The 24,783-nt window shown below is 39.1% G+C and overlaps 2 protein-coding genes across 2 annotated transcripts in view; both read right to left on the bottom strand.

Annotated features, from left to right (window-relative positions):
• The window catches only part of LOC130906304 (calpain-5-like), a 75,380-nt gene extending 71,507 nt beyond the window's left edge, over positions 1-3,873 (bottom strand). Inside the window, exon 1 of the mRNA XM_057820477.1 lies at positions 3,740-3,873. The gene's annotated coding sequence lies outside the window, so the exon portion shown is untranslated. The remainder of the gene's footprint in view (positions 1-3,739) is intronic.
• A 7,415-nt stretch (positions 3,874-11,288) lies between these two features.
• Positions 11,289-24,783, bottom strand: part of LOC130906779 (cullin-5) — a 30,544-nt gene continuing 17,049 nt past the window's right edge. Inside the window, exons 6-19 of the mRNA XM_057821401.1 lie at positions 22,539-22,684; positions 22,376-22,456; positions 19,705-19,798; positions 19,485-19,615; positions 19,274-19,381; positions 19,019-19,083; positions 18,816-18,948; positions 16,242-16,373; positions 16,030-16,153; positions 15,745-15,920; positions 15,474-15,635; positions 15,224-15,342; positions 14,805-14,928; positions 11,289-12,295 (exon numbers count right to left, since the gene is read on the bottom strand). Of these exons, the coding sequence (XP_057677384.1) occupies positions 12,101-12,295; positions 14,805-14,928; positions 15,224-15,342; positions 15,474-15,635; positions 15,745-15,920; positions 16,030-16,153; positions 16,242-16,373; positions 18,816-18,948; positions 19,019-19,083; positions 19,274-19,381; positions 19,485-19,615; positions 19,705-19,798; positions 22,376-22,456; positions 22,539-22,684 (1,790 nt within the window). The 3' untranslated portion in view covers positions 11,289-12,100. The remainder of the gene's footprint in view (positions 12,296-14,804; positions 14,929-15,223; positions 15,343-15,473; positions 15,636-15,744; positions 15,921-16,029; positions 16,154-16,241; positions 16,374-18,815; positions 18,949-19,018; positions 19,084-19,273; positions 19,382-19,484; positions 19,616-19,704; positions 19,799-22,375; positions 22,457-22,538; positions 22,685-24,783) is intronic.

Below are 24,783 nucleotides of genomic sequence, written 5' to 3' on the forward strand. Positions count from 1 at the left end.
GCTAGAAGGCATGTGTTACCTATCAGCCCAAATAACAACAAATAATACGCACTGGATTATAAGGATTCAAAATGAAGGGAAAAAATAGCAGTTTATAGTCCGAAAATAACAGTAATACAGTGAAATTCAACCTGAACAATTTTAAACAAATATGACCTTTCATAACACTTGAGGTTGCTAGAATACTTCTACAATTACTTTATCACACATTGAATGTTGCATTACAGGTTGGCAACTGGCAGGTGTAAATACTGTATATGCGATACGATAGAGTCGCGCTATAAAAATCGTTAAAGGTCTTTGCCAGAAAACCAATGTCATTTCATGTTTGTAACATTTTTAAAAAGTACAATTTATTGAGCCTTGAGAATTTAAATAAAAATTAAATGGCTTGTCTGATGTATAAGGTATTACATACTACACAGTCCCACCTCCAATGTTGGACTTTAAAATTAAAAAAAAAAATTTTTTTAAGTGGTGGGGGGGGGGGCTCACAGCGGTCTCAGGACCACTAGAGGGGACTGTGAAGTATCACTCAGAAAAGTCGCATTTGGGCAAAACTATCTCTGTAAAGACCATGAAGATCTGGAGCAGTCTACCATTCGCAATCAGGGAGTGTCGTCCATAACAAACCTTCAAAACTCACCTCAAGCAGTGGTTGAAAGTAAACCAGTCCTGTAACCACTAACTTTTAACTTCATAGTAATTTATTGTACTGTACTGTGTTTTATTGTAACCTCCTGTTCTCTAGTATGTCTTCTAATGTCTTTCTGTTCTGTTTCCTGCCTAGGGACTGTGGATGTAAATTAGCATTTTCGCTATAATGCGCCATATTTACGTCTTTTAGATGTGTCTAAATAGATATTCATTAATGTGCACTGTCACTATCAAATGAAATAAATAAATAAATAAGTTAATAAATAAATATAAAAAAGTAACCCCCAGTAAAGTTTTCCACATAATGTTTTTGGCATCATGAAAGAGTGAAGAAACACTTTGCTGCATACTCATTATCTTAATATTGGAAAAATAACTGATTTTTTCCTGAAATTTTGTATTTTAAATGGAGCCCTTCTCCACTCACCCCCCACCCCCCTAAATTTTTCTCATACGGTACAAAGTGCAAACCATCTTTTGCTTTTTCTAACGTAACAAATTCATGTTGTTGTTTTTTAAATAATCTTTTCATAGCATCTTTGAAGTCAAATATACACTTACGCCTACGCATGGTTTTATGTCTTCTCTGTCCTCCCCCCGCTTTCCTCTCTTAGACGCTGCATAACAATATAGTTACTTAGTGGAATAACTAATTTATAACATGAAGACCACAGAGGAAGAAGACTGCAATGGGTCACACAAATCTATCCTTGCAAGCAAAAGTTCCCAATTGTTAATAATATTAATTACCTAGTCATATGCTGTCATATGGAAAACTTGGCAAACATAGCAACACTGTTCTGTTTTCTTCTCCTTCATAATTCCTTTTTTTTTTTTCCTTCAACGTACACTTTTGGGGATACAAAAATACTTTATTCAAATAACATGACTGAAGTCTGCTCCCAAAAAGGTTTATCTGTGCAAAGATGCCGCAAGAGTGCACCAAACCAAAACATTTCTTCAATTCACTACAACACAGTTCCTTGATGCCACCATGAAAAAAAGAGGACACCAGAGCTTACATTTGTCTGAATTATTCTATCCATTCACATCAACATAGTTCCTTGGAACACAGCACCACAAGGTGGCACACAAAAACAGAGGAGGGATTTTTATCCTCAAATTAGCAAATGTGAACTGCAAAAGTAGGTGTTATTTATACCTCAGTATATCATACCTGTCAAGTTGTACAGTTTCGGCGTAATTTGTACAAGTGAGCACTGATTTTTAAATGTGTACGCCGTATGTTCAAAATCCGTACGTTTTTCGTGCATTACGTTTTTTTTTCTCCATTCAGATTTTGTCACCGTTTTGGCACCGAGACAATGTGCGTTACGATGCGTTACTACGTTGGTTGAATGACGCTAGAAAAGTCAGAGACACTGAGAGAGAAGAGTGTTGTGACGCTGGAGCAAACGTGATGCTAGGCTAGGTGGCTACAATATTTCCTAACTGTAGCGGACAGCCTACAATCTACGCCTGGATATCAAATGCTTATAGAACTACATGCGAAATGACAGACGGCGGCTTTAGTAAACAGCCGCCATTTTGAAGCAGTAGACTAATCAGAAAGGCTCGGTTGTAGTGAACCTTCTTAGCGAACTTAAGTAACTTTTTATCTAAAATACTCCTCAATCGCCAAAATCTTGACTTGAATCTATCTTAAGTATAACACCATTTACCATTACCATTTAAATGATAAAACAGTTTTAAAACGTTAACATGTCCAAAGCAGACAGAAGGGAATTAATGCAAAAACGGTAGCAATTATAACAACTTCAACAGTTGATTCACAACTTTAAACGATTTCCAAACATAGCAAAGGTTACTATGTTTTATTTATTTGTTTATTTTTTCAAATGAAAAAAACATGAAAGGTAACACCAGTTACTTTGCCAAGTAACTAATTACTCTTACCTTAAGGTAACTGAGTTACTAACAAAATTAATTTTGGGGAGAAGTAATTCGTAACTAATTAATTACTTTTTAAATGTATGATTAACAAAACTGGTCATAAAGATGAAGCCTGTAGAATGAAAAAAGACGAAAGTGGAGATTTCATTCTGCCTTTTTGTTCCCGAACACAATTTGCCTGCAACTATTGCTGATCACTTCTCAGAATTAGCAAAAGAAATGTTCCCTGACTCAAAGATTCCATCGGTAAGTTCATTTTATCAACTGACCTTTTTAATTTATATTTGGACACACTAACGAACTACCTTCAAGTCAAACTGAATTGCGAGCTGAAGTGCCATGAAGTGCAGCCATTAAGACATGATAGAAATTGCCAAAAGTAGTACATACAATTATAACAAAAGTCGTATTGATTGTTATTTGATTTCACCAGGTTACATGTTACAATATTACCAATAAATTCATATTATTTTAAAATTTGAATTTTATTTTTGTTTCATATTGCACGCTATATACAACTTTGTAAGATTAGTCACCAATTTGTAAGGGCATACGTCACCATTTGTAAGATTGCCAACGGCCTCGGGTTGACAGGTATGGTATATACAGTAATTCTAATAATAGAATCTTTTTTTCTACAAAATAACACTGTTTTACAAGTTTTAAACATCATTTTAAAAACACAAGTAATATTTTTCAATTCATTTAATTAAAAAAGGTGATGATTTGTACAACTAAAGTCGTAAATCAAACTACTACTTTATACTTTTCTTCACATATTTATTTAGTCCCGTGTAGTGAGGTTTTTTTTTTTGTAATGACATCCTTAAATCAACAAATATGTGAAAACACTAGATTATCAGGTGCCTCTTAGAGATTCGTCGTGTTTTATGAGTGATTTTTCCCCCTGAAAAAAAAAATCACAAGCTGCATACAAATAATAGCGTAGCGTTCATATTAGGCTATTTTAAGCGCGGTGTAGGATATATAAAGGATGCTTTAGGATTTAGTTTTTTGTATCCTATTTTAGACTTTTACGGTGAGCAAGTAGGGGGTAAAATTAAAGCAATAACTAAGTAATTGCATCACGGTTCTCCTGAGATTTACCGAGCTGCCCCAACGTCGCATCCCGCCTCGCAAGCACCTGCGCCCCCGAGCGTTCGGTTACCTGCACCGAGGCCTCTCCCGTGGCAACGCGGTTCCCTCTCTCACTCGGGTCCTCCTTCGGGGTTAGGGGGGTGGTGGGGAGTCCAGCGGGTCCGACTCTCGCTCTCTCCGGGGGCGGGGGAGGGGGGCTGGCCGGGGTTCCTCGCCGCGCTCGCTCCCTGCCTGGTCCTCTCCTCCGCCGGAGAACCGCTCTCCTCCACCTCCGCCTCCTCCGCCGAAAAACCAAAGTCAAGCCAGCATGTATCACTCCGCGGTGACACCGGCATCTCGATGCAGTTTCAAAAATAATAATTATTTTTTAAAAAATAAAATAAAAATAAACATACAATATTTATCAAGAGCATATACATTATTTTAGTCACATATTAACTAGAGTACATAATTCGATAAAGTGAATGGCATTTCTTGCTTGCCTTAGCTAAAATGATCAACTAAATTTGCCCCTTTGACGTATTTAACAACAACAAAAACGGAAAAAAAGCTCATAATTCAAATGGTAGTTTGATCACCACTTTCGAGTTATTAAAAAAAATTAAAAGTACTACCGGCTTCTTAAAATTGTTCTGAATTTATTTTGAAAGCTACCTACAGGAAGTCTTCTGTTGAAGTGGAAAGCAGAGACCGTTGAGCAGGCGCAGAGTCGAGCGGCCTGCTGTAATCCCCTCAACTCTTTGTCACAAAATAACAAGGATGCAATATGCTGTGATTAAGAAAACGAGCCGCCTAATTAAAATCGGCCTATTTACCGTTCGTAGCTCTAAATCACAAACAACCACCCAAATAAACAATAAATACTTCAATCTACATTTAAACTCTGCCTCCTTAACCTCCTTCAGTCCTTCTTCCTTTCATTAATCCCATTTTTTATTCACGCATCCTTGCACCCCCTATTTTCCCCCCTGCACATCCTGTTTTTGGATTCTGCTGCTGATATAACTGTATTCTTCACTCATTTGTACACAGCTTGTTGAGGTACGTAAAAAAATGTGACTGGAATTACAAATGGAAATGGGTTGGATTGAAACATATCACCCCCCCCGACCCCCCCAAAAAATGTTAGAGTAAAATTGCGGCTTTATAATATTCTACTTTGTAAAAACATAGTGATGACATAATTATAACGTTTATATTGTATGCTTTATTTAATGATGGACTCATTTGTGTTGCTCTTTTTTGGGCAGCAGGGGGAAGTATAATACAATTCGGAAGAGTAAAGTCATGACTGTAGTGCCTGATTATGATTTTTTTTTTTTTTTAACACTTTCAGTGATCTGCTATTCGAAAGCTGACACTTAAAGTGCGTACGACAGGATAAAAAAAGTCTTAAATAGCATTATTATGTGACTTAGAATCAAATTTTGATAGGATTTGACTAGATACAACAATTTGGCAAAGCACAGATTACGAGTAATGAGTCTTTTAATTCGACGTTTAGCCACGCCTACCATTATAGGGCTCTCGCGTCCCCAACAGGAGGATGACATCAGCAGGGTCATGGTTTCATCTGATTTAGAATTCAGCCCATTGAGGGGGAATTATTCAGAAAGAGGAAAATGCGACGAAGACCGCCGCAAAAAGTCATTGTTTCAGTCTCTCTACTCCAGTATTTTTACAGGATATTCTTTTTATCGAAGTATTTTTCCCAAATTGCTAAATAAATGGTATGGTCATGACAAATTACAGTCTTGTCCTAAATAGAATATGAAATCATAAAAATGCATTTATTCAGTACGACATGGCAAAATTACTCCATAATGGTCAAAACGGTCGACTTCACCTTTACTGTCGCACCTCCTGAACAATATTTTATGCCACCGTAGTGAGTCCAGCTTTTGTCATTTCCCTGCCCGGCTTCGGAGAATGTAAACAAACCAAAAATTTTCTAAACGAAAATCACACAAAACAAGCCAGGATCATGTCACACTGCGGAAGGGTTGCCGATCGGAGAAGCCATTGTTACAGCTTGTTCCCCTGCTACGGACAGGAGAGCTCGCCGGGGAAGCAGCTGGAGAGTACCGCTGGACAAACCGGCTGACGTAGGAGGAGCGCCAAATGGTCAACACGAATAAAATAGCATAAAATAATGCTTTACTACACGGCGAAGACATTAACACAGAGCGGCATGCAGTTGTTTTGCAGCTAACATGGCAGGATGTGTCTGAGGAGAACTTTTCTACATGTCATTCCATGATCAAATGTAAGCAAATAGTCCTTTATTTAAAGCCGAGTATAGCGCTCTCCCGGCGGGAGGGTTGGGTGGGGGTGCGACAAGCCGCCAGTCCTCTGCCGAGTGGCATTCTCGGTGGACAATTAGCCACAAAATGCAAGCCACCCCCGTACTAAAACGTGTGCCATGATCCCAGTATTTGACATAATACAAAATACAATGTTTACTCACTTCCTCGTAAGTCCAATGGTCCCACAGTAGTAGGGCTTCTTTTGGCCAATATCCGGGGTGAACAGGAACCTTTTGAAACCCAAAAAAGCTCACACGCCTCTCCCTGGTGAAGCAACAATTTTCTGCAGCCGTTTAGCTGGCGTGATTCGAAAAAGAAACGAATTAATCCGCAAAATCAGCTGAATCCGCAGTCCATCTGCATGTTGTAAAGCTATGCTGTATTGTGAGATGCTGACCTGGGTGACGTCACATTTGCATTTGTCCTAAATCCGAGACTGAAGCCAGAAGTCACGCATTTCCATGGCGCGAGATTCAAAAATTGAATATATAAAACGATCGCTTCCACACTCATCCAGCCGGTCCATTTCATTCAGGAGAATAAAACACCGCGTGAAACATGAAATTAAAATGTTTTTTGGTGTCATACACACTTTAAGAACTTTTAATTTTTATAGAGCGACTATTCATTTATTTATTTTTAACACTTAAGACCGTTAACACTTTACAGGGCAAGTGACTATTTTTGGTCATTTAAAGGGAACCTCGGACTTAAAGACTCGTACGCGCTAATAAGCCACAATTGTTCTCTTTTACTAAAATATGTTTAAAAACACATAACATATTGCCATTGATTTAACATTCTATAATAATTAGTATCTCAGTGGTGCATTCTACACGGTTGATCACAATATACTACTCAGCAGATTGGAACAGTGGGTAGGGCTCACGGACACTGTTCTTCAGTGGTTCACATTTATTTACATGATAGAGATTTCTTTGTGTCAGTTGGAAACCATCAAACAGAAGGAACCAAATTCACGTGTGGAGTCCCACAAGGGTCCATTCTTGGACCACTCTTATTTAACACCTACTGTATATGCTTCCCCTAGCTCAGATCATGGAACAGTATGACATCTCCTATCAAACCTATGCAGATGCCACACAACTCCACTTTTCTATGTCCCCACATGATTATAGTCCCTTAGTCTCCCTGAGTAAATGCATTCATCAAATAAATAAATGGATGTGCCAGAATTTTCTCCAGGTAAATGTGGAGAAGACACAAGTGATCATTTTTGGGCCAAAAAAGGAAAGGTCAAAGATAAGCACACACCTTGGCACAATTGCCACGTTCACATGGAGCCAAATATTCCAATTACAATCGGAATATTTGTTCAAACCGAATAAATGTGTTCCATATAAACACCTCATTCGGAATGAACAGGCCCAAACCGAATGGAATTTCATTCTGATTCACAGGGGTGGAATATTCCTTTTCCCAAACCGATTAGAAGTAAAATTATATCATGTAAACAGGGAAGCGGAATGGTGTCTGGTTGCGTTCTTTCTGCACATGCTCCGTACTGACGTGGTGACGTCACTTTGTGACGTAAGTAACGTCACTTGCAACATGGCTTCCAAGCACAGCGCACCTAATTGGAGTCCGGCGGAAAGATTGTATTTAATTCAAACTTTAAAAGAATTGAATATAATTGCTCGCTTAGACGGGCGTAAAACGAGGAACAGTGAACTATTTAAAAAAGTTCATGAGAGGTTACACGAAGCCGGAATAGACTGGAGCGTTGACCAAATTAGAAACCGGTGGAAAACCGGCTACTACAAGGCAAAAGAGCAACACAGCAGAAGCGGATATGACCCCACAAACACAACAAGTGGGTTAAAGTTAAAACAGCAGCACTCCGACGATCGATCTCCATGTTTTGCAACGTGACACTTTGTTTTGATTAATTTGCGCATGTCAGACGGCAGTTGTCAAACGTCCTTTCGGAATAAAGGCAGTCACATGTAAACGCTGGATCGGAATAGATGAAGTGACATGTAAACAGCTGATCTGAAATTTCCATTCAGAATGATTTGAATCGGTATGAATAAAAGTCAGCATGTAAACATGGCTAATGTCATTTACAGCTACAAATCAAGTCAGAAATCTTGGCGTAATTATTGACCGAGACCTAAAATATGATAGCCATCTAAAGTCCGTCACTAAATCTGCTTATTACCATCTAAAAGAAATAAAGCCAAAATTGAGGGGCTTCTGACTCAAAAAGACATGGAAAAACTAATGTATGCATTCATTTTCAGTCGATTGGACTATTGCAACGGTATATTTACAGGTCTTGAGATTAAAAAAAAAAAAAAAAAAATCAGTCAGGAAGCTGCAGCTAGTATAGAATGCTCCTGCCAGAGTCCTTACAAATTCAAGGAAATTGGACCACATTACACACGTTTTGAAATCATTACATTGGCTTCCAGTGAGTCAAAGGATAGACTATAAAATGCTACTGCTCATCTACAAAACACTTAATGGCCTTGGACCAAAATAATGCTTGATTTGTTGGATTCCTGTGAAACATCTAGACCTATATGTTCCAAGAACAAGAACCAAGCAGGGTGAGGCAGCATTTAGTTATTACGCTCCTCACCTCTGGAACAAATTGCCTCAAGGTCTGAAGTGTGCTAAAACTGTTAGTGCCTTTAAATCAGGGCTAAAAACGTTGTCACAATCTTCAAAGGCGGGAACTCACATGAGTTCAACAACTATAGACCCATCTCAATCCTGCCTCAACTATCAAAAATCCTCGAAAAACTCTTCAACAACAGACTGGACAAATTCATAACAAAACACCATTTATTACATGATAGCCAATACGGGTCCCTAGCAGAGTCTGTAGAAATCATCACTGATGCTATTGACCCAAAAAAAATACTCAGTGGGCATTTTCCTGGCACAAAGTCTTAGGTATTGTCCTAGATCACCGTCTAACTTGGAAGGCCCATGTGGTGCAGCTGCGCAATAAGCTTGCTAGGAGCATCTCCATTCTCTTTAGAGCACAAAATATGCTAGATAAGAGGGCTCTCCAAACCCTTTACAGCGCACTTGTCTTGCCGCACCTCAGCTACTGCTTTGAGATCTGGGGGCACACGTACACAACACACCTTTGTCCACTTTTTATCCTTCAAAAAAAGGTAATTAGGATTATTCATAAAGCACCGTTCAGAGCACACACAAACGAACACTATCCCGCACTCTGTAACTGTCAATAATTCAGATGATGATGACAATGACAATAAAAAATTCATTCATTCAAATTCATTCATTCATTCAAAAAAACTTTTGCTTACAACAGCATATCCATAACTGTCTACATATTTCAAACTTCAAACTATTTGCTTTTTATTCCTTTTCTGCTTTATTTCCATTTCTGATTTGAATTTAATGTGATTTTTATATGATTTTATTTCCTGTTTCGATTGCCTTTGTTTTAACGTTCTTTTGATTTAGTGTGATTTTTATGAACTTCATGTGATTTAAAGCACTTTGAATTGCCTTGTGTTGAATTGTATTATACAAAATACATTTGCCTTGCCTTAGTACATGTTTTGACCTGGGGGGGGCGCCGTGTTTTACGCGCGCAATGGACGCTCAACGTGATGACGTACATTGTCCCAGTCACTCGACAAATACGCACTGCAATTCCTTCTACGCGGCGAGACATCCAACAGATCCACTCATCGGTTAAAAGCGCCAAGTGCTTACCATTTGTGTTTTTATTGAGTCTTTCATTACCTTTTCATTGCCTCAAAATACTTTTTGCTTGCGTTTCCCCCTCATACTTTTAAGCATTGTGTTTTCTTGTGGTAGCTTTAAAGCAGATTGTTGATCTGTTGACCACATTAGTCACGTAGCATATTTGAAGCACCCTTATTTGATATATAAGGCATCTTTAGTATGTTCTGTCTGTATGCATCTGAACAAAACAAGCTGAAAGCACACGGTAGTACTTTGGATGTCAAATTCGCCTCTTGTAGCACGTTTCACCGGTGTAGCACATTTTGGCAGAACACCATTTTTGTTTTCCTACTCTCCTCTCGTCTCATCCCATCTTTCCTGTTCATTTTGCTTTTGCTGCTCGTTTTGCGAAATATCGACAGTGCCGTCATGCACATTAATGTTCCTGTCAGGTTTAAATTGAAAGGGTTCAACAGATGAAATGCTATGTTGTTGTTATGTTGCCAGTCATACACTGGAAACCCAGCAGCGTAACCATGTGACGTCACTGTCCTGTGATCTCAACAACATGGCAACCCACTAGTTAAACTAATTTTAGAAATTGTATAAAAACGAAAACATCTAGAGGGGTTTCAATATCAAATTATTTTAACTCATAATAACTATATTTTAAAAACTACTAGTCTATACGTGGATCCCATTAAAAAATGCAATTGTGGTGTACTGTAATTTTCGGACGATAAGCCGCTTTTTCCTCCCTCGTTTTGAATCCTACGGCTTATTTGTTGACTTATTGGGTTAATGGGTAACACTTTATTTGACAGCGGCGTCATAAGACTGCCATAAGACTGTCATAATTATGACATAACACTATCATAGGCATTAACGAATGCTTATGACAAATGTCAGTAAGCATCATCGGGCAAATTATGTCACTAACTCCATTTATGTCCATCTCGGATCTTTTACATTCAAAAGTGAGATAATTTTCCGAATAGCACAAAATGACATTTGTCATAAGCATTCATTAATGCTCATGGCAGTGTCATAATTATGATGATCTTACAACAGTGTTATGGTGCCACTGTCCAATAATGTGTTACCAAATACCGTAGCTAGCAATTAATGAAACAATTGGAGCAGTAACTGAAGAAATAATTAGCAGAGAACATGAATTTTGATTATTTACATCTGAACCGCTGCAATGCATGCTTATCTTTTTGTATAAATATCCTATAATACAGCGAGGACAGATGCGGCTTATAGTCCAGTGCGGTTTATCTATGTTCTAAGGTCATTTTCATGTCAAATTTGGTGAATGGCGGCTTATAGTCGGATGTGCCATATAGTCTGAAAATTACGGTATATATTACTGTATTTTTATATTATCACTATAAATATGTTAACAAATTAATACAATGCCAATATTAACCAAGTGATAACAAAATTATCCAAATGGTGTCTTTTATCACAATAAACGTCTCAGTCGAGTCACTCGAATCACAAGGCACTTGTGGAATATTTCTAACCTGTTACAAAAGGAAGGAAAAAAGGGAATTTTGAAGCATTTGGCATTAAATTAGGACAATAAGGCCCCTTAGCATACGCATTCATGTTAAGGTGCTGTTTATTTAATTTATTCAATTTATTCACATCTCACGGTACACCCCGCGGAACAAAAAAAAGCTTTTGATACTTAATACTGAATCAGGACTCCTGTCTGGTTTAAACCGTCAACACTGCCCTCTGCTGACCCTGAACACATTTTGAGTCTCTTGTTCTCCCCTCCCAAAAACTTCAGATTTGAATCCAGGGAGTGAAAAGCAGGGATGTGTTGACCTGGCATTCTATGCAAAAAAAAAAAAAAAAAAAAAAAAAAAAAAAAAGATAAAAGAAGCCCTGATTAAGAAATACTTACTCTCACGACAACAACACGAACAAACCCACCCCTCACACTGCCTATGAAGCAAGTCGCTGGATTCAAAGAGGCATGGAGATTTCGCTCGCACTGGAGGGAGGGGTTTAAAAAAAAAAAAAAAAAAAAAGACAGTGCAGTGCTGTAAGCGTTTTTTTCTCGAAAGTCCTCCAGCTTTTGTCTGTGGATTTCCACACGCGTCCGGTGTGAACGAGCTGGCGGGCACGCTGTAGTAACATTCGGAAGAGTAAAACAAACCATGAATGACAGCCTCCCAAATAAAAACATATACAACCACCAGGTGCAGACTCTGCTTTTCTTCTTTATACAACTTTAAGGCAGGAAGTGTTTTTAAATAGTCTTTTAATTCACGCCTCCCTGCACACGATGTAGTTTTTAAATAGAGGACGGGGGATGTGAGACATGGTGGGGCAGGGTTTGAGTAGGCCTGGAAGTATTGTAGTGTCCATCAGGCCCGTTTTGAAGGGGACAAAAGCCAAAAGTCCAAACCGTTGTGCTATGCCATGTAGATGAAGGTGTTTATGTCGGCCTCGTCTCGTTTGATGTACTTGTGGTCGATAAGCCATTCGATTTGCTCCTTAATCATCTTCTTCTGTGGTAAAAACATGTTCTTTAAGATCTCCACCAACTCTGTCTGCAGCTGGGCATTGTTGATGCGCTTCCTCATCTTCATGATTTGGATGATGGCCTCCTGTCCAAGAGAAGGAATTATATAAGCCTTATATATTTTTAGAATTTCATGGCGGCATTCATTAGCTGCCATTGACAGTGCGACACGTTCAATCCATTTTGACTGGGAGGGGCTGATGAACGTTTGTTCATTCGAATGACCAACGGGCCTCATATCTTATCACTTGGCTTGAACAAAAAAGTCAAGGTAACACCATATGTGGCCATTTGCAGAGGTGGGTAGAGTAGTCAAAAATTTACTCAAGTAACAGTAGCGTTACTTCAAAATAATATTACTCAAGTTAAAGTAGTCATCCAAAAAATGTACTCAAGTACAAGTAAAAAAGTATTTGGTGAAAAGAATACTCAAATAATAAGTAACATTGTGAGTAACTGCTTATATTTTTCTTAGATTTTTTTTTTCTTTCTAAACAATATTTTTTCTGAGCACAAAGTTATCTAGATGAACTGTTGTTATAATAACTGTACAATAGCCCATTACATAACCACATTAAGTCAAAGAAATGCAAAAAAAAATTTTTTTTAAATCATTGAATTCCGATGAGAGAAAAAATACATAAATGAAGCATTATTCATCATAATGATCATCATAATGTGATGTATGCAACTCTACAGTGTTTGATTGTGCATCCTTGGCTGTAGGGGGACGGGTATTGATAAGCATATGCTTCTTTCTTTGGTTCTTTCTTTCTTCGGGCTAATCATATCACATTTTGTAGTTGTCAATGATACAAATGATGATGACAATAAACATTTCATTCATTCATTCATTTATTATTCATCCAAAGAGCATGAGTGGAGTGGGTGGGGAAAATAGTTCCTAGTTTAATTTGTGAAGAGTTCCTTCATAATTACTATTTTGACATGAAAAGGATCATATCTCCAGTTTTCCGTGGTCAATTGGTGCCGAATAAAAACTGGGAGAGAGGTTAAAATCTGTGCTTTCGAATCATGTTGAGGGCAGCGCACTATATCAAATTCTTCATTATTTATGGTGCTTAAAAGATACTACATTATTGAACAGGCTGGCGTGAAGATAGATCTGCAAGCTTGCGTCTGATTGGTATAATGGAGTCATGTGATTATTGATGCGACATTTCATTGGTGAAATCGGTAGTTACTTGCTGCTACTACTACAGCTGCTACAGCTACTTGGCATCGCTGGAAAAAATAAACATATAAATAATAAATAATAAATCTAATATGTAGAAAATTTGTAGAAAAAGAGGAAAAATGTAACGACTCTTGTGTAGCCCACTACCCACTAAGGATGCAACAATACTCGGTTTTATATTGAACCATTCGATACGCCCTCTTCGATTTAATAAGCAAAAACATTAGATCCAAATGAAAGGCTTCAAAATATATTTTCCGAATGTATTTTTGTCGTCTCTCTCGCTAAAATATCCGGCGCAGCTTTGCATTCAAAAAAAGAAAGGAAAAAAAGCGGCCCACCTCCACCAGTCCTCCCCTAAACTGCATGAATGGTGGGAGCTGTGGCGCACGAGGATCATTGCTCGTGAGGAAAGAAACTTAAGGACGCGGCTTGCCGGCTTCAATATCGTACAGATCCATTGTTTAGCAGCATTTTGGGTGAGCTGATATGCTATCCCCACTTGTACATATTAAACAAAGTCTGTGTTTACGGATACGTACAACAGAATCCGCAAACATTTCGTTGCCGACTTGGCTGCCACGAATAACCTCGCTTTGACAACAGACAAGTTAAGACCGTGGGTCACAGAGGGCTAACTCACGGTTACTATGAGTGGCAAATTAAGAGCGCTGTACTTCCAACTCGTCCTGTTTATGAAAGTCGATTGTCAAATGCTGGTGTTGTGCAGTAATGAGCAGACATGACTTCTGTGGCGTTTCTTAACTTTTTCAATGCCCCACAACACTCACGCGCACACACTAGATATCATCAAATAGCAACCTCGATGTGCCTTGTTAGATCCCGTGCCATTGGCTGCGTGAGCCCAGAGTGATCATGGGACAATATACTACATCAATGAATTAAAAACCACCATGACTGAATGGAAGTTAAGCAGGCCAAATCAATCCATACCAGTGACTATAGATAATGCTGCAAATATTGTTAATTCAGTAAGTAACACAGATGGACTAATAGACCACAAATAGAATGTTTTTTTGCATGTGGTAAACATACCTGCTAAGAGAGTAATAGCAACCAACAGTGTGCCTTGCCTCACCTTACAAACAGTAAAGATTGTTCTCAGCACTTTTATACAAAATTTCTTCAGATCAGTAAGAAGTAAGCACATAAATATTATGCACTATGATGGCATTGTTATTTCTGCTTGTTAGCAAAATAAAAAAAAATAAAAATAAACACAATTTTTTGTTTCAGAGCATTAAATGTATTGAATCGAATCGAAAATCGTGTCCCTCGTATTGAAAATTGTACCGAACCGTGACTTAACTGTATCGTTGCAACCCTACTACCCTCCTCTGCCCATTAGGGAACAGTTTTGTGGTGGTTGGTGTACCTGCGTCCTTAGTATCCTGAGCTGGACGATGCCCTCGTTCTCCTCCTCTCTCATTCGCTCCGTGGTGAGTTGCAGTCGACCAATCAGGTTGATCTTTCCTCGCTTCTGAACTTTGGAATTTTTTCTGGAAATATACGTATATTTATGGTTTGAGCGCAATTGATAAATAGGCCACAATTGGGCCTGGTTTTTATTTTTTTTAAAATTACATAGCATTTAAGTCATTACTTTCCACTGACAATGATCAACGTCCAATTCATTTCGACCAGGAGGGCTAGCTGTGAATGCTCATGATTGTGAATGATCGCTAGCAACCCTCCCAGTCAAAATGGATTAGACATCTCGTGCCGTCAATGGCAGCCAATGAGTCAAATGAGTGCCTTATTTAGGAAATAAAATTACAGATAACTTAAGCTTACATAAGAGAAAACTCTTGATTGACGTAGAATAATGTTCCTTCAGCGAAGTCTTTGGGTGATGACACAGCCGGGTCATATGATAGCACCTGCCGCTTGAGCTTAGGAAACGCTACCAGGGACTGTATGTACGAGTTGAGAGATAGGATAGGTGAAAATTATGAAGACTTCAACAGAGGAGTAGAAGTGAAAAAGCCATCCATTTATCGATTAATCCATCCAGCCTTAATTATATACCCTGTGCGCATTTTACCCAGAGTGTGCGTCGCAGCTCTGCATCAGGTAGTTCCGTGGCGAGCTTCAGGTTCTCAAAGCTGATCCGCTCTCTGGGCCTTTGGTTCCAAGCAAAGAGCACGGCCAGTTGGAAGGTCGTCACCTCCAGGTCATACTGGCCCACCTCATTCTTGAAGGTGATCTGGGGTTGGGGGGAACAAGTCTTACCATTCAATGCCACTTTCTTAACAAGTTACTGCTACACAATGAAATGTGCATGGGTTGTGCAGTGCCAATGTGACGATACCCACAATGCCGTTGGACATGAGATGATGCCAATGTAATTTGCGTCCACTATGGTTCTTCTTATAGAAGTCCTCCACCTCCGGGATCAAGTCCTCCAACTCGGTAGGCAGTGAGACGAACACCTTTTCGCTGCTCCGCGACCACGCACCGGCATTTAGGATCTTGATGTTTACTGAGTCAGCTAAAAAAACATGGTGACTGGTTAACAAACATTTGAAGTTATTAATGATCGTTACTGCAAACAGCGTTCTTCAAAGGAGGGGCGGGGGGGTCACAATACTGTAAATTACCTGGTAGAGCCAGCTTGTTGTGTTTATGCATTTCTTTGAAAGATTGGTTGAGGTCTTCAGACACTTTAATGTCCTGAAACATTCTGGCTAGCTTGTTGACATAGTCCGCCGGCATTCCTACTTCCTGTTTGAATCAATGATGTGATAGAGAAACCTTGTTGATGGGTAACAGATGTCTGACTTTTTCATGATTTTCCCACATTGGATCTTACCCTGAGCCACTCCACCATGTTCTCCTCGATCTCGCTGTCTGCTGATATGTCCAAAATAAGGCGCCGCGTCAGGTGAGCCTTATGGTAGCGCATGAACACATCTTTGTTTTGGACATACTTCAGAACCAACAGCTGCAAAAAACACACAATTGGAAAAGAAATGAGTGAAGTACCACTTTGTTAGATGCACTCTCTAACCTGGGTGGTGGGGCGGGTTTAGCAGAACTTTAAATTTCAATACAGACCATTTAATTAGCATTTGCAAGTTTTGAAAGAACACTTGCATATGCAATGTATTGCACAAAACTCACAATTTTAAGTAAGATGAACTCAATTATTTAATTTGAATTAATTTCAAGATAACAGAATTTTACGTAAAATGGACTCAGGTAAAGTATTAGTCCTTCTAAAAAAAATAGCATATTGTGATAAAGTTCATTATTTTCTGTAATGTACTGACAAACATTTGACTTTCATATATTTTAGATTCATTACACACAACTAAAGTAGTTCAAGCCTTTTATTGTTTAAATATTGATGATTTTGCCCCCCCCCCCAAAAATCAAGAAATACCAAAAATCCCTATCTCAAAAAAATGCATATGATGAAAAGGTACTCTAAAGAAGCTACTAACCTAATCATCTGAATCAACGAATTAACTCAAAACCCCTGCGAAAGATTCCTGAGGCTTTTAAAAACTCCCAGCCTGGTTCATGACTCAAAACCGCAATCATGGGCAACACTTCCGGCCTGACTGTTGTCCAGAAGGTCATAATTGACACCCTCAAGCAAGAGGCTAAGACACAGAAAGAAATTTCTGAGCAAATAGGCTGTTCCCAGAGTGCTGTATAAATACACCTCAGTGGGAAGTCTGTGGGAGGGAAAAAGTGTGTCAGGAAACGCTGCACAACCAGAAGAGGTGACTGCACCCTGAGAAAGATTGTGGAGAAGGGCCGATTCCAGACCTTGGGGGACCTGCAGAAACAGTGAACTGAGTCTGGAGTAGAAACATCCAGAGCCACCGTGCACAGCTGCCGCATTCCCCAGGTCAAGCCACTTTTGAACCTGAAACAGTGGCAGAAGCGCCTGACCTGGGCTACAGAGATGCAGCACTGGACTGTTGCTCAAAGGTCCAAAGTACTTTTTTTCAGATAAGAGCAAATTTTACATGTCATTCGGAAATCAAGGTGCCAGAGTTTGGAGGAAGACTGGGGAAAACGAAAAGTCAAAATGCCTGAAGTCCAATTTCAAGATACCCACAATCAGTGACGGTCTGGGGTGCCATGTCAGCTGCTGGTGTTGGTCTACTGTGTTTTATCAAGGGCAGAGTTAATCGGATGAGTCGGATGAAATATGCTAATTTTTTGTGTTTTCGTGACTTTCTTGCAAAAATTGTCAATATTAAATCAATAAAAGGCTTGAACTACTTCAGTTGTGTGTAATGAATCTAAAATATATGAAAGTCTAATGTTTATCAGTACATTACAGAAAATAATGAACTTTATCACAATATGATAATTTTTTGAGAAGGACTAGTACTTTTAAGTACATATTAAGATAAATCAAGCAGGATTCAAACCTGGGTCACCTCAATGACAGCGCAATGTGTAAAAAGGTGAGCAAAGCAGTTTAGCTATAAATCTTAAAGGCATTGGGAGTGAAGTTTAGGCCTAGTTGTCATGACGTAACCTTTGAAGTTAGCACAAATTAACATTTAAAGTTAACACAGCTTATTTTTTCAACTTCTGCTTACTCAGAAATGTAGGTTTTACCCCAAAACGTGAAAACTCAGCAGACCTGATTTTTATCAAGTTAACACCGTTAACTTGAAGAATTATGAATACTCAAAATTAGAGCTGCAAAGATTAATCGATTAACTGAAGTAATTCGATTAGAAAAAATATTCAAATTAAATTTTGCTGCTTCGAGTATTCGTTTAAAGGGGTGTTGTAATGGTTTGTTTTGAAAGTCTTTGCATTTAGTTTTATTGATTTGGGTTGGATACACTGCCCTCTAGTGGCAACAATGAATATATGACATAATTCATTTTACATGGCTGAATCCAGCTGCTGCCTGTAAAGGCCAACATAAGCTAAGTTTTTGTTTGTGATATTTCTTAACGCATTCGTAATTTAGTATATTTAGCCGTTTTTTTTGTGGGAATATATGTTTAAACCATGTGTTAAGAGCATTGTTTAAAAAAAGTTAGCATTTCATAGCATTTAAGCGAGCTTACTTTTGCTATGTAAGTTATCCAATTGTTCTTTTGTTGTACTTAGATCCTCATTTATTTCTTTTTTATACCGTTTGAGGCTCAGCTCAGGTGTTTTTTTATGTTCCTTAGCCGATTATTCCAATATTCGAACTAAGTAGTTCATCGATTAATCGACTACTAAAATAATCGATAGCTGTAGCCCTACTCAAAATACGGTACTTAAAAATTTGAAAATTGACTTGTGCTTACTTAAAATTTAAAGTTATAATAAGTATATAAGTTATGCTAAGCGTAACAAATATACAGTAAGTTGCATTTATTTACAGTGTATACATTTATTTTTATTAAAAAACACACACCACTTCCTTGAGCTTGGCCTCAATCTCCTCTGACGTGAGCTTCTTGCTGAGCGGAGTTTTCCTGAGCAGCATGTCGCAGTAGTTGGCCAACAACTCTGGACACTTGGACTCGGGTTGCGTTTTCAAGCCCACGCTGCCATTAAAGTAAAAACAGTTACATAATGTAGACTTGTTCATGATTGGAAAAACTCTTCATCTCTTACCCTTTCTGTTTCATAGGAAGTTCTAATTTAAATATAGTGGCATCGTTGACGACGGCTTTATAGGCCTGCAAAGAGGTGAGAAGTTAAGAACAAATCAAATTTGCCATCGACCATGCCACCTGAACACATAAGTCCCATTTACTTAAATAATTTTAATTTCATCATTTCAAGTCATATAACATCAAATATAACCACCGATAACAAAATCGTAGCTGTTTTGACTCGGAAAATTGTACAGGCCGACACGTTACTCACTTTGTCTCTTGCGGTAAGGAAACGAGGGTCGTCCTGGAAGGCTTCTTTCACTAGTCGACTGAAGCGGTTGAACAAAGTGAGCAGCTGCTCCACGTACTTCTCCGAGTCCTATGACAACAAAGAAGTGCACGTCTTGATCAGACAGACATAACGTGTTTTTTGTTTACACTGTGGCGAAGGATATGTGTAAAGAGAGAAGAAAGGTCCTCACAGAGGTGATGGTCTCGGCGGAGGCCACCATGTCGGCAAGTCCAGCGCTCATGATGTGCTCCTCCAGGTCGTTCAGCATTGGCTCGATGCCGCTTGGCACTTTGTCCATCAGCGAGAACATCAGGTGCAATTCTGGAGCGCAAAAACAGCAAATTTATCCTCTCGGATTACAGGTTTTGGGCAGGTCTAATTTCTGGCGCCCAAGTAAAGCGAGTTCTCACTCTCTGTTACGTTTCTCTTGATCATGCCCGGACACTCGGCCAGGATGGTCTCCTTGAAGGACGTTACCAGAGCGTTGACGCAACACTCCATTAACTGGGGAACAGAATGTAACTTTTAAACTCATTTACGTCCGATCATGTGGCACTAGTAGACGTCACTTCAAATGGATTGGGCGTCCATCACCATCAGTGGCCGTCAACGAGTGCGTTTACATGGGTCAAAAAATCCTATTTATAATCCGATTGAGAGGACAATACAATTACAAATGTCTGATGGAGGAGTCTATGCCGATTGATAAGCCGCTCCATGCCATTAAACTGCTGAGTGGACCAGATTGTTCGGTTTGCGCATGCGCTCCTACAATGTAAGAGCAAGAGGTAAACAGAAAGCAGGAAGTGCACCTCTTCTTCTCTTCTCTTCTAACGTAATGCACACATAAAAAAAAAAAACGGATTCAGCTGGGGCCATGCAAACGTGGATTAAATAGGAATCTCTATTTAAACTTCATGTACAGTGATACCCCTACATACACATTTAATTCGTTCCAGGACCTGAGTTGTAAATCGAAATGGTTGTATGTCGAGCGGGATTTAGATTATTTATTACATTATTACATATAATTTGATTAATTTGTTCCAAACCCAAAAGCCTACGCTAAATCCTTCATAAGTACTGCATGTATAATAACAAATTGCAATTACACATAGCAGGGTTTCCCCTACATATGACAGATTGTGGTGCACCGCCACACCAAAATAAAAGCCGCCACGCCTTGCAAATTAGATGTTTTTTTTAAGGCCGTTTCAAACTAGCGGCAGCCTAGTGTGAAGGGTTCAGCGGCTACCTATTCATTGTGTATTGTAATGTCCGTAACTAAGCGATCCCCCCTTAAGAGACGATCGGACTGGGGAGCTGTGATGAAGGGGCAAGCGAGTAGAAGGAATGGGAGAATGGCCGAGATAGCGGTAGCTCACTATTATTTTGTTATTGTTTTTCTTTATTATGGTTGCCACAATAAAGTGGGTAAGCCAATACCAACTCTTCTTCTTCCTCCCCTCATATGGGGTATTACAGTATAAAGTGGGTAAGCCAATACCAACTCCTCTCCTTCCTCCCCCCAAATGGGGTATAACAGTATTTTGGATCAGACTTTTCGGCGAAAGTGATCGGTGGACGGCAGTCTTAGACGGAACGTCAAGTTTGAATGAATTTGGGCCTTGGCGGGGCCCAAAATAGAGCCTTGTTCTATTTACAGAGTGCCACCGCGGTAACGTCAACAACGAATCCAATAGCAGAGGGGCAGGCGTACTGATATCTGTCCTATCAGGGCAATAACGGCTGACCAAACCTTCATAAATGCTGTTTTTTTTTTTTTTTCCCCCAATCAAGTTTCGTGAGCTCTGCGGCACTCAAAAAATGACTCTCATAGCTCTCCTTACTAAATTAAATGGTACCTCGATGGACGTTTGTGTGGAAATGCAGTTTATGCACAACAACAAAAAAACTATTCACCTTCTCACCGAAAATAGTAAAACTCTTTACACGGCTAGTAGAATTTCCCCCTACTCCTTGAAATGGATCCTTTATCATAAGGACTATTATTGTTGTGGTAATGTAGTACGTATTAGGGCCTGTAAGGAGATGTAAGTCGTATGATTGCTACAAGAAAAAAAGTCATATTATTATGTAGGGTAACGTAGCTGTAATCAGCTACGCATTTTACGTATATATGTACAGTAGCTGAGAGCTACGACATTAACCTGGCTAATGAAATATTTCAAATGATATTTGTAATGGTTCTTCTTCGGAAAAGAAATGTGAAAAAAAATTCTCATTTGTCATGATATGACGCAATTTTGCCGTGGTACCACATGGTGAGGCTGTCCGACTCCGATGCAGCCCACCACCACAGCTTGAAAAAAGCCTAGGAGAAACCCTGCATAGCAAGACAAATAAATTATAAAAACAAATCGGAATAATAATATAATAATAATGATAATGTACCGAATCGGGTTCTAATGTGGCGGTTGTGTTTTGCATGCTATTCCTGAACGCACCGTGTCATTGACGAGAGAGTGAGAAGGGTGTAGAAGAGTGGGAAGTTTTTACTTTCTCTTTTCATCTTCTGTTGTTGTTGGCGTCGGCTATTGTGGACAGCAGCCATGTTGTGTTGCACAAGTTCTGAAATGACTGAATAAAAACCTGACGAAGCTGGCGACTTTCTTGCCAATGCTACAATAATTAGAATTGTCACCTTGACTTATTAAGACAGGCAAACGGAGGTTGGATGACGACCCCCGAGATTGTAGATATATACCATTATTTCCATCTTAATTTCAATGTAAGCTTCACCTTTTTCCTTTTCTCTTCACCTGCACCAACCTTCTTGGGACCCATGTTAATTTCTCACAAGAAAATCCGCGGCGTGACGGTGTTGTAAATCGTCGTATTTTGAGCATGTCGTCGTCATATGTCGAGACAAATGACGAGTCAAATTTTACGTCGGATGTTGTAAGGATCGCATGTCGAGGTACCACCATTTACGGATCAAATCCGATTCACTTAATATGATTAATTTCAATCGGATTGAGGAAAACTACCCATGTAAACGTACCCAATCCCTTCACTAGCAAAAGTGCTCGTTCTTATGGATCAGAATGTAATACTCACTGCTTGCACAGAGTTGCAGTCTCGTCTCGTCTCCAGATACCGTAATGCACGTTTTTCCTCTTCCCTCAACTTGGAATCGGCCTAATCCAGCACATGTTGATGTTTTATTAGTATTTCAATCCAACTTTTCAATGTCAGCTATTCAATTATGACTCGCACTCACATATTTCATATAATTCTGGACGCCGTTTTGTTGAAGATAGGCGGGGGCCTGCGTTCTGTAGAAGCGTTCGGTGGAGTCCATGTAGGCCTTTTCAAAGTTGTCCCTGTAAATCTGGAGCTTGTCGTCGGGGTTTGAACATAAATTCACTACAAGGTCAAAGAGAATGGAGAAGAGAGAACATTATTTTGCAGCCAGTACTTGGTTTTTAAATGGTAGCAATGTAATACATAGTGTTGCCAGATTGGTTGGGTTCTAGAGCTGTCCCGACTAGTCAATGTCATTGATGACGTATATACGTCGACGAGCACAACATCCCATCGACGGTTAATGAAGGGTTAAACAAAACATATGCGTGGAAAATTGAAAATGGCGGAAAAGCCAATAACGCGCACCAGAGTGGCCAAAACATTGACTTATTTCAAGGGAACAAATGACGGTTCACTGTTGTGTCCTGTCTCTTCAAAGCCAAGCTTGCATACCAGGCTGCACGTAAGCCGTGAATGAACACCTAAAGCGCCGTCACATAGTTGTAATTTTGAAGGACGACAGGAGACAACAAGCTGGCAGAACTTAAGTCCATCTGACTAACTAACTCACTAACAAACAACATTTTTTATTGAAGATGCTAAGGCTGTCGCGATATGCAATAATTCCATGTATTGCACGATAAATACAAAATAAGGGCGGTAATTTTCACGGCTGCGTTTCCGTGTGCGTGCATACATTTGTGCGTGCATGTACAGTGCGTGTTAATGGCATATGAGACTCCAGTTCCTTTCACAGATGTTTATTGGTCATCAACACGCCGTAGAATTAAAGATCAGACTTACAAAATAAGTAAACACGTCTATATTAAACACTGTAAACGTTAGCATTGCTACATTGAAGCTAATGGGGAAAAAAAAGACAACCTACTAACCACTTTAGCCTGCTAAAAAAAAAATTGGTAGTTTTCTCCAAAATGCAAACTTGCGGTTAAAAAAGGTGACACTTCAAACATGAAAAATGGTTGGTTAACACAGCATTTGCAAACGAAAAAATGAAAGAAAAAAAAATATTACCGACACCACATGCAATGACGAAAAGTAGGGTTGTTCCGATCATGTTTTTTTGCTCCCGATCCGATCCCGATCGTTTTAGTTTGAGTATCTGCCGATCCCGATATTTCCCGATCCGATTGCTTTTTTTTTGCTCCCGATTCAATTCCAATCATTCCCGATAATTTTTCCCGATCATATACATTTTGGCAATGCATTAAGAAAAAAATGAATAAAATTCGGACGAATATATACATTCAACATACAGTACATAAGTACTGTATTTGTTTATTATGACAATAAATCCTCAAGATGGCATTTACATTATTAACATTCTTTCTGTGAGAGAGATCCACGGATAGAAAGACTTGTAATTCTTAAAGGATAAATGTGACTTTGTATATTGTGACTAAATATTGCCATCTAGTGTATTTGTTGAGCTTTCAGTAAATGATACTGTAGCCATTTAACTGTTCTGCCCAAATGCATGATGGGAAGTGCAACCATGACTGTGCGTAGTGGTACCAATTGATATATCTTCTCTGCGTTGGGAAATAACATAGGGTGTTAAGTAAAAGATCAATTTCTACCTTTCTTCCCAACATTGCTTCCCACGATATTTCTAATCGTAGGGAGAGGGAGTGTAAGGCTTTAGCCAATTAAAAAAAGGCTCCAAAGGCTGCCAAAATTCATTCTACTCATTTTATGCTGCCTTTTAGCTCTACATATATGTAAAACGGCGCCATTACAGATTGCATGCGACAATGCGTGAGTGGGTCATGCAGTGCATGCGTTAATTGCGTTAAATATTTTAACGTGATAAATTTTTACCACCGTTAACGGGATAAATTTGATAACCCTACCTTAAGCCTAAACTAATATATACAGTGGGGAGAAAAAGTATTTGATACACTGCCAATGGGAAAACCCACTGGCAGTGTATCAAATACTTGTTCTCCCCACTGTATGTATTAAAAAAAAGGCATGTCCGATATTTTTTTGCCGATTCCGATACTTTGAAAATGACGTGATCGGACCCGATCGATCGGCATCTCTAACGAAAAGTGTATTTTTCTGGCGAAGCATTAAGCTTACGGTTAGCAGTTTAGTGAACGTACTTCCGGCGAATATTTCTAAATAAAAGCACGTCATGTTCAACGTATAAATAACAATTTTTGGAGTTAATCTCACATACTTCAGAATTCGAA

The sequence above is a fragment of the Corythoichthys intestinalis genome, chromosome 18 (genome assembly GCF_030265065.1).
Source record: "Corythoichthys intestinalis isolate RoL2023-P3 chromosome 18, ASM3026506v1, whole genome shotgun sequence".
In the NCBI taxonomy this organism is placed as follows: Eukaryota; Metazoa; Chordata; class Actinopteri; order Syngnathiformes; family Syngnathidae; genus Corythoichthys; species Corythoichthys intestinalis.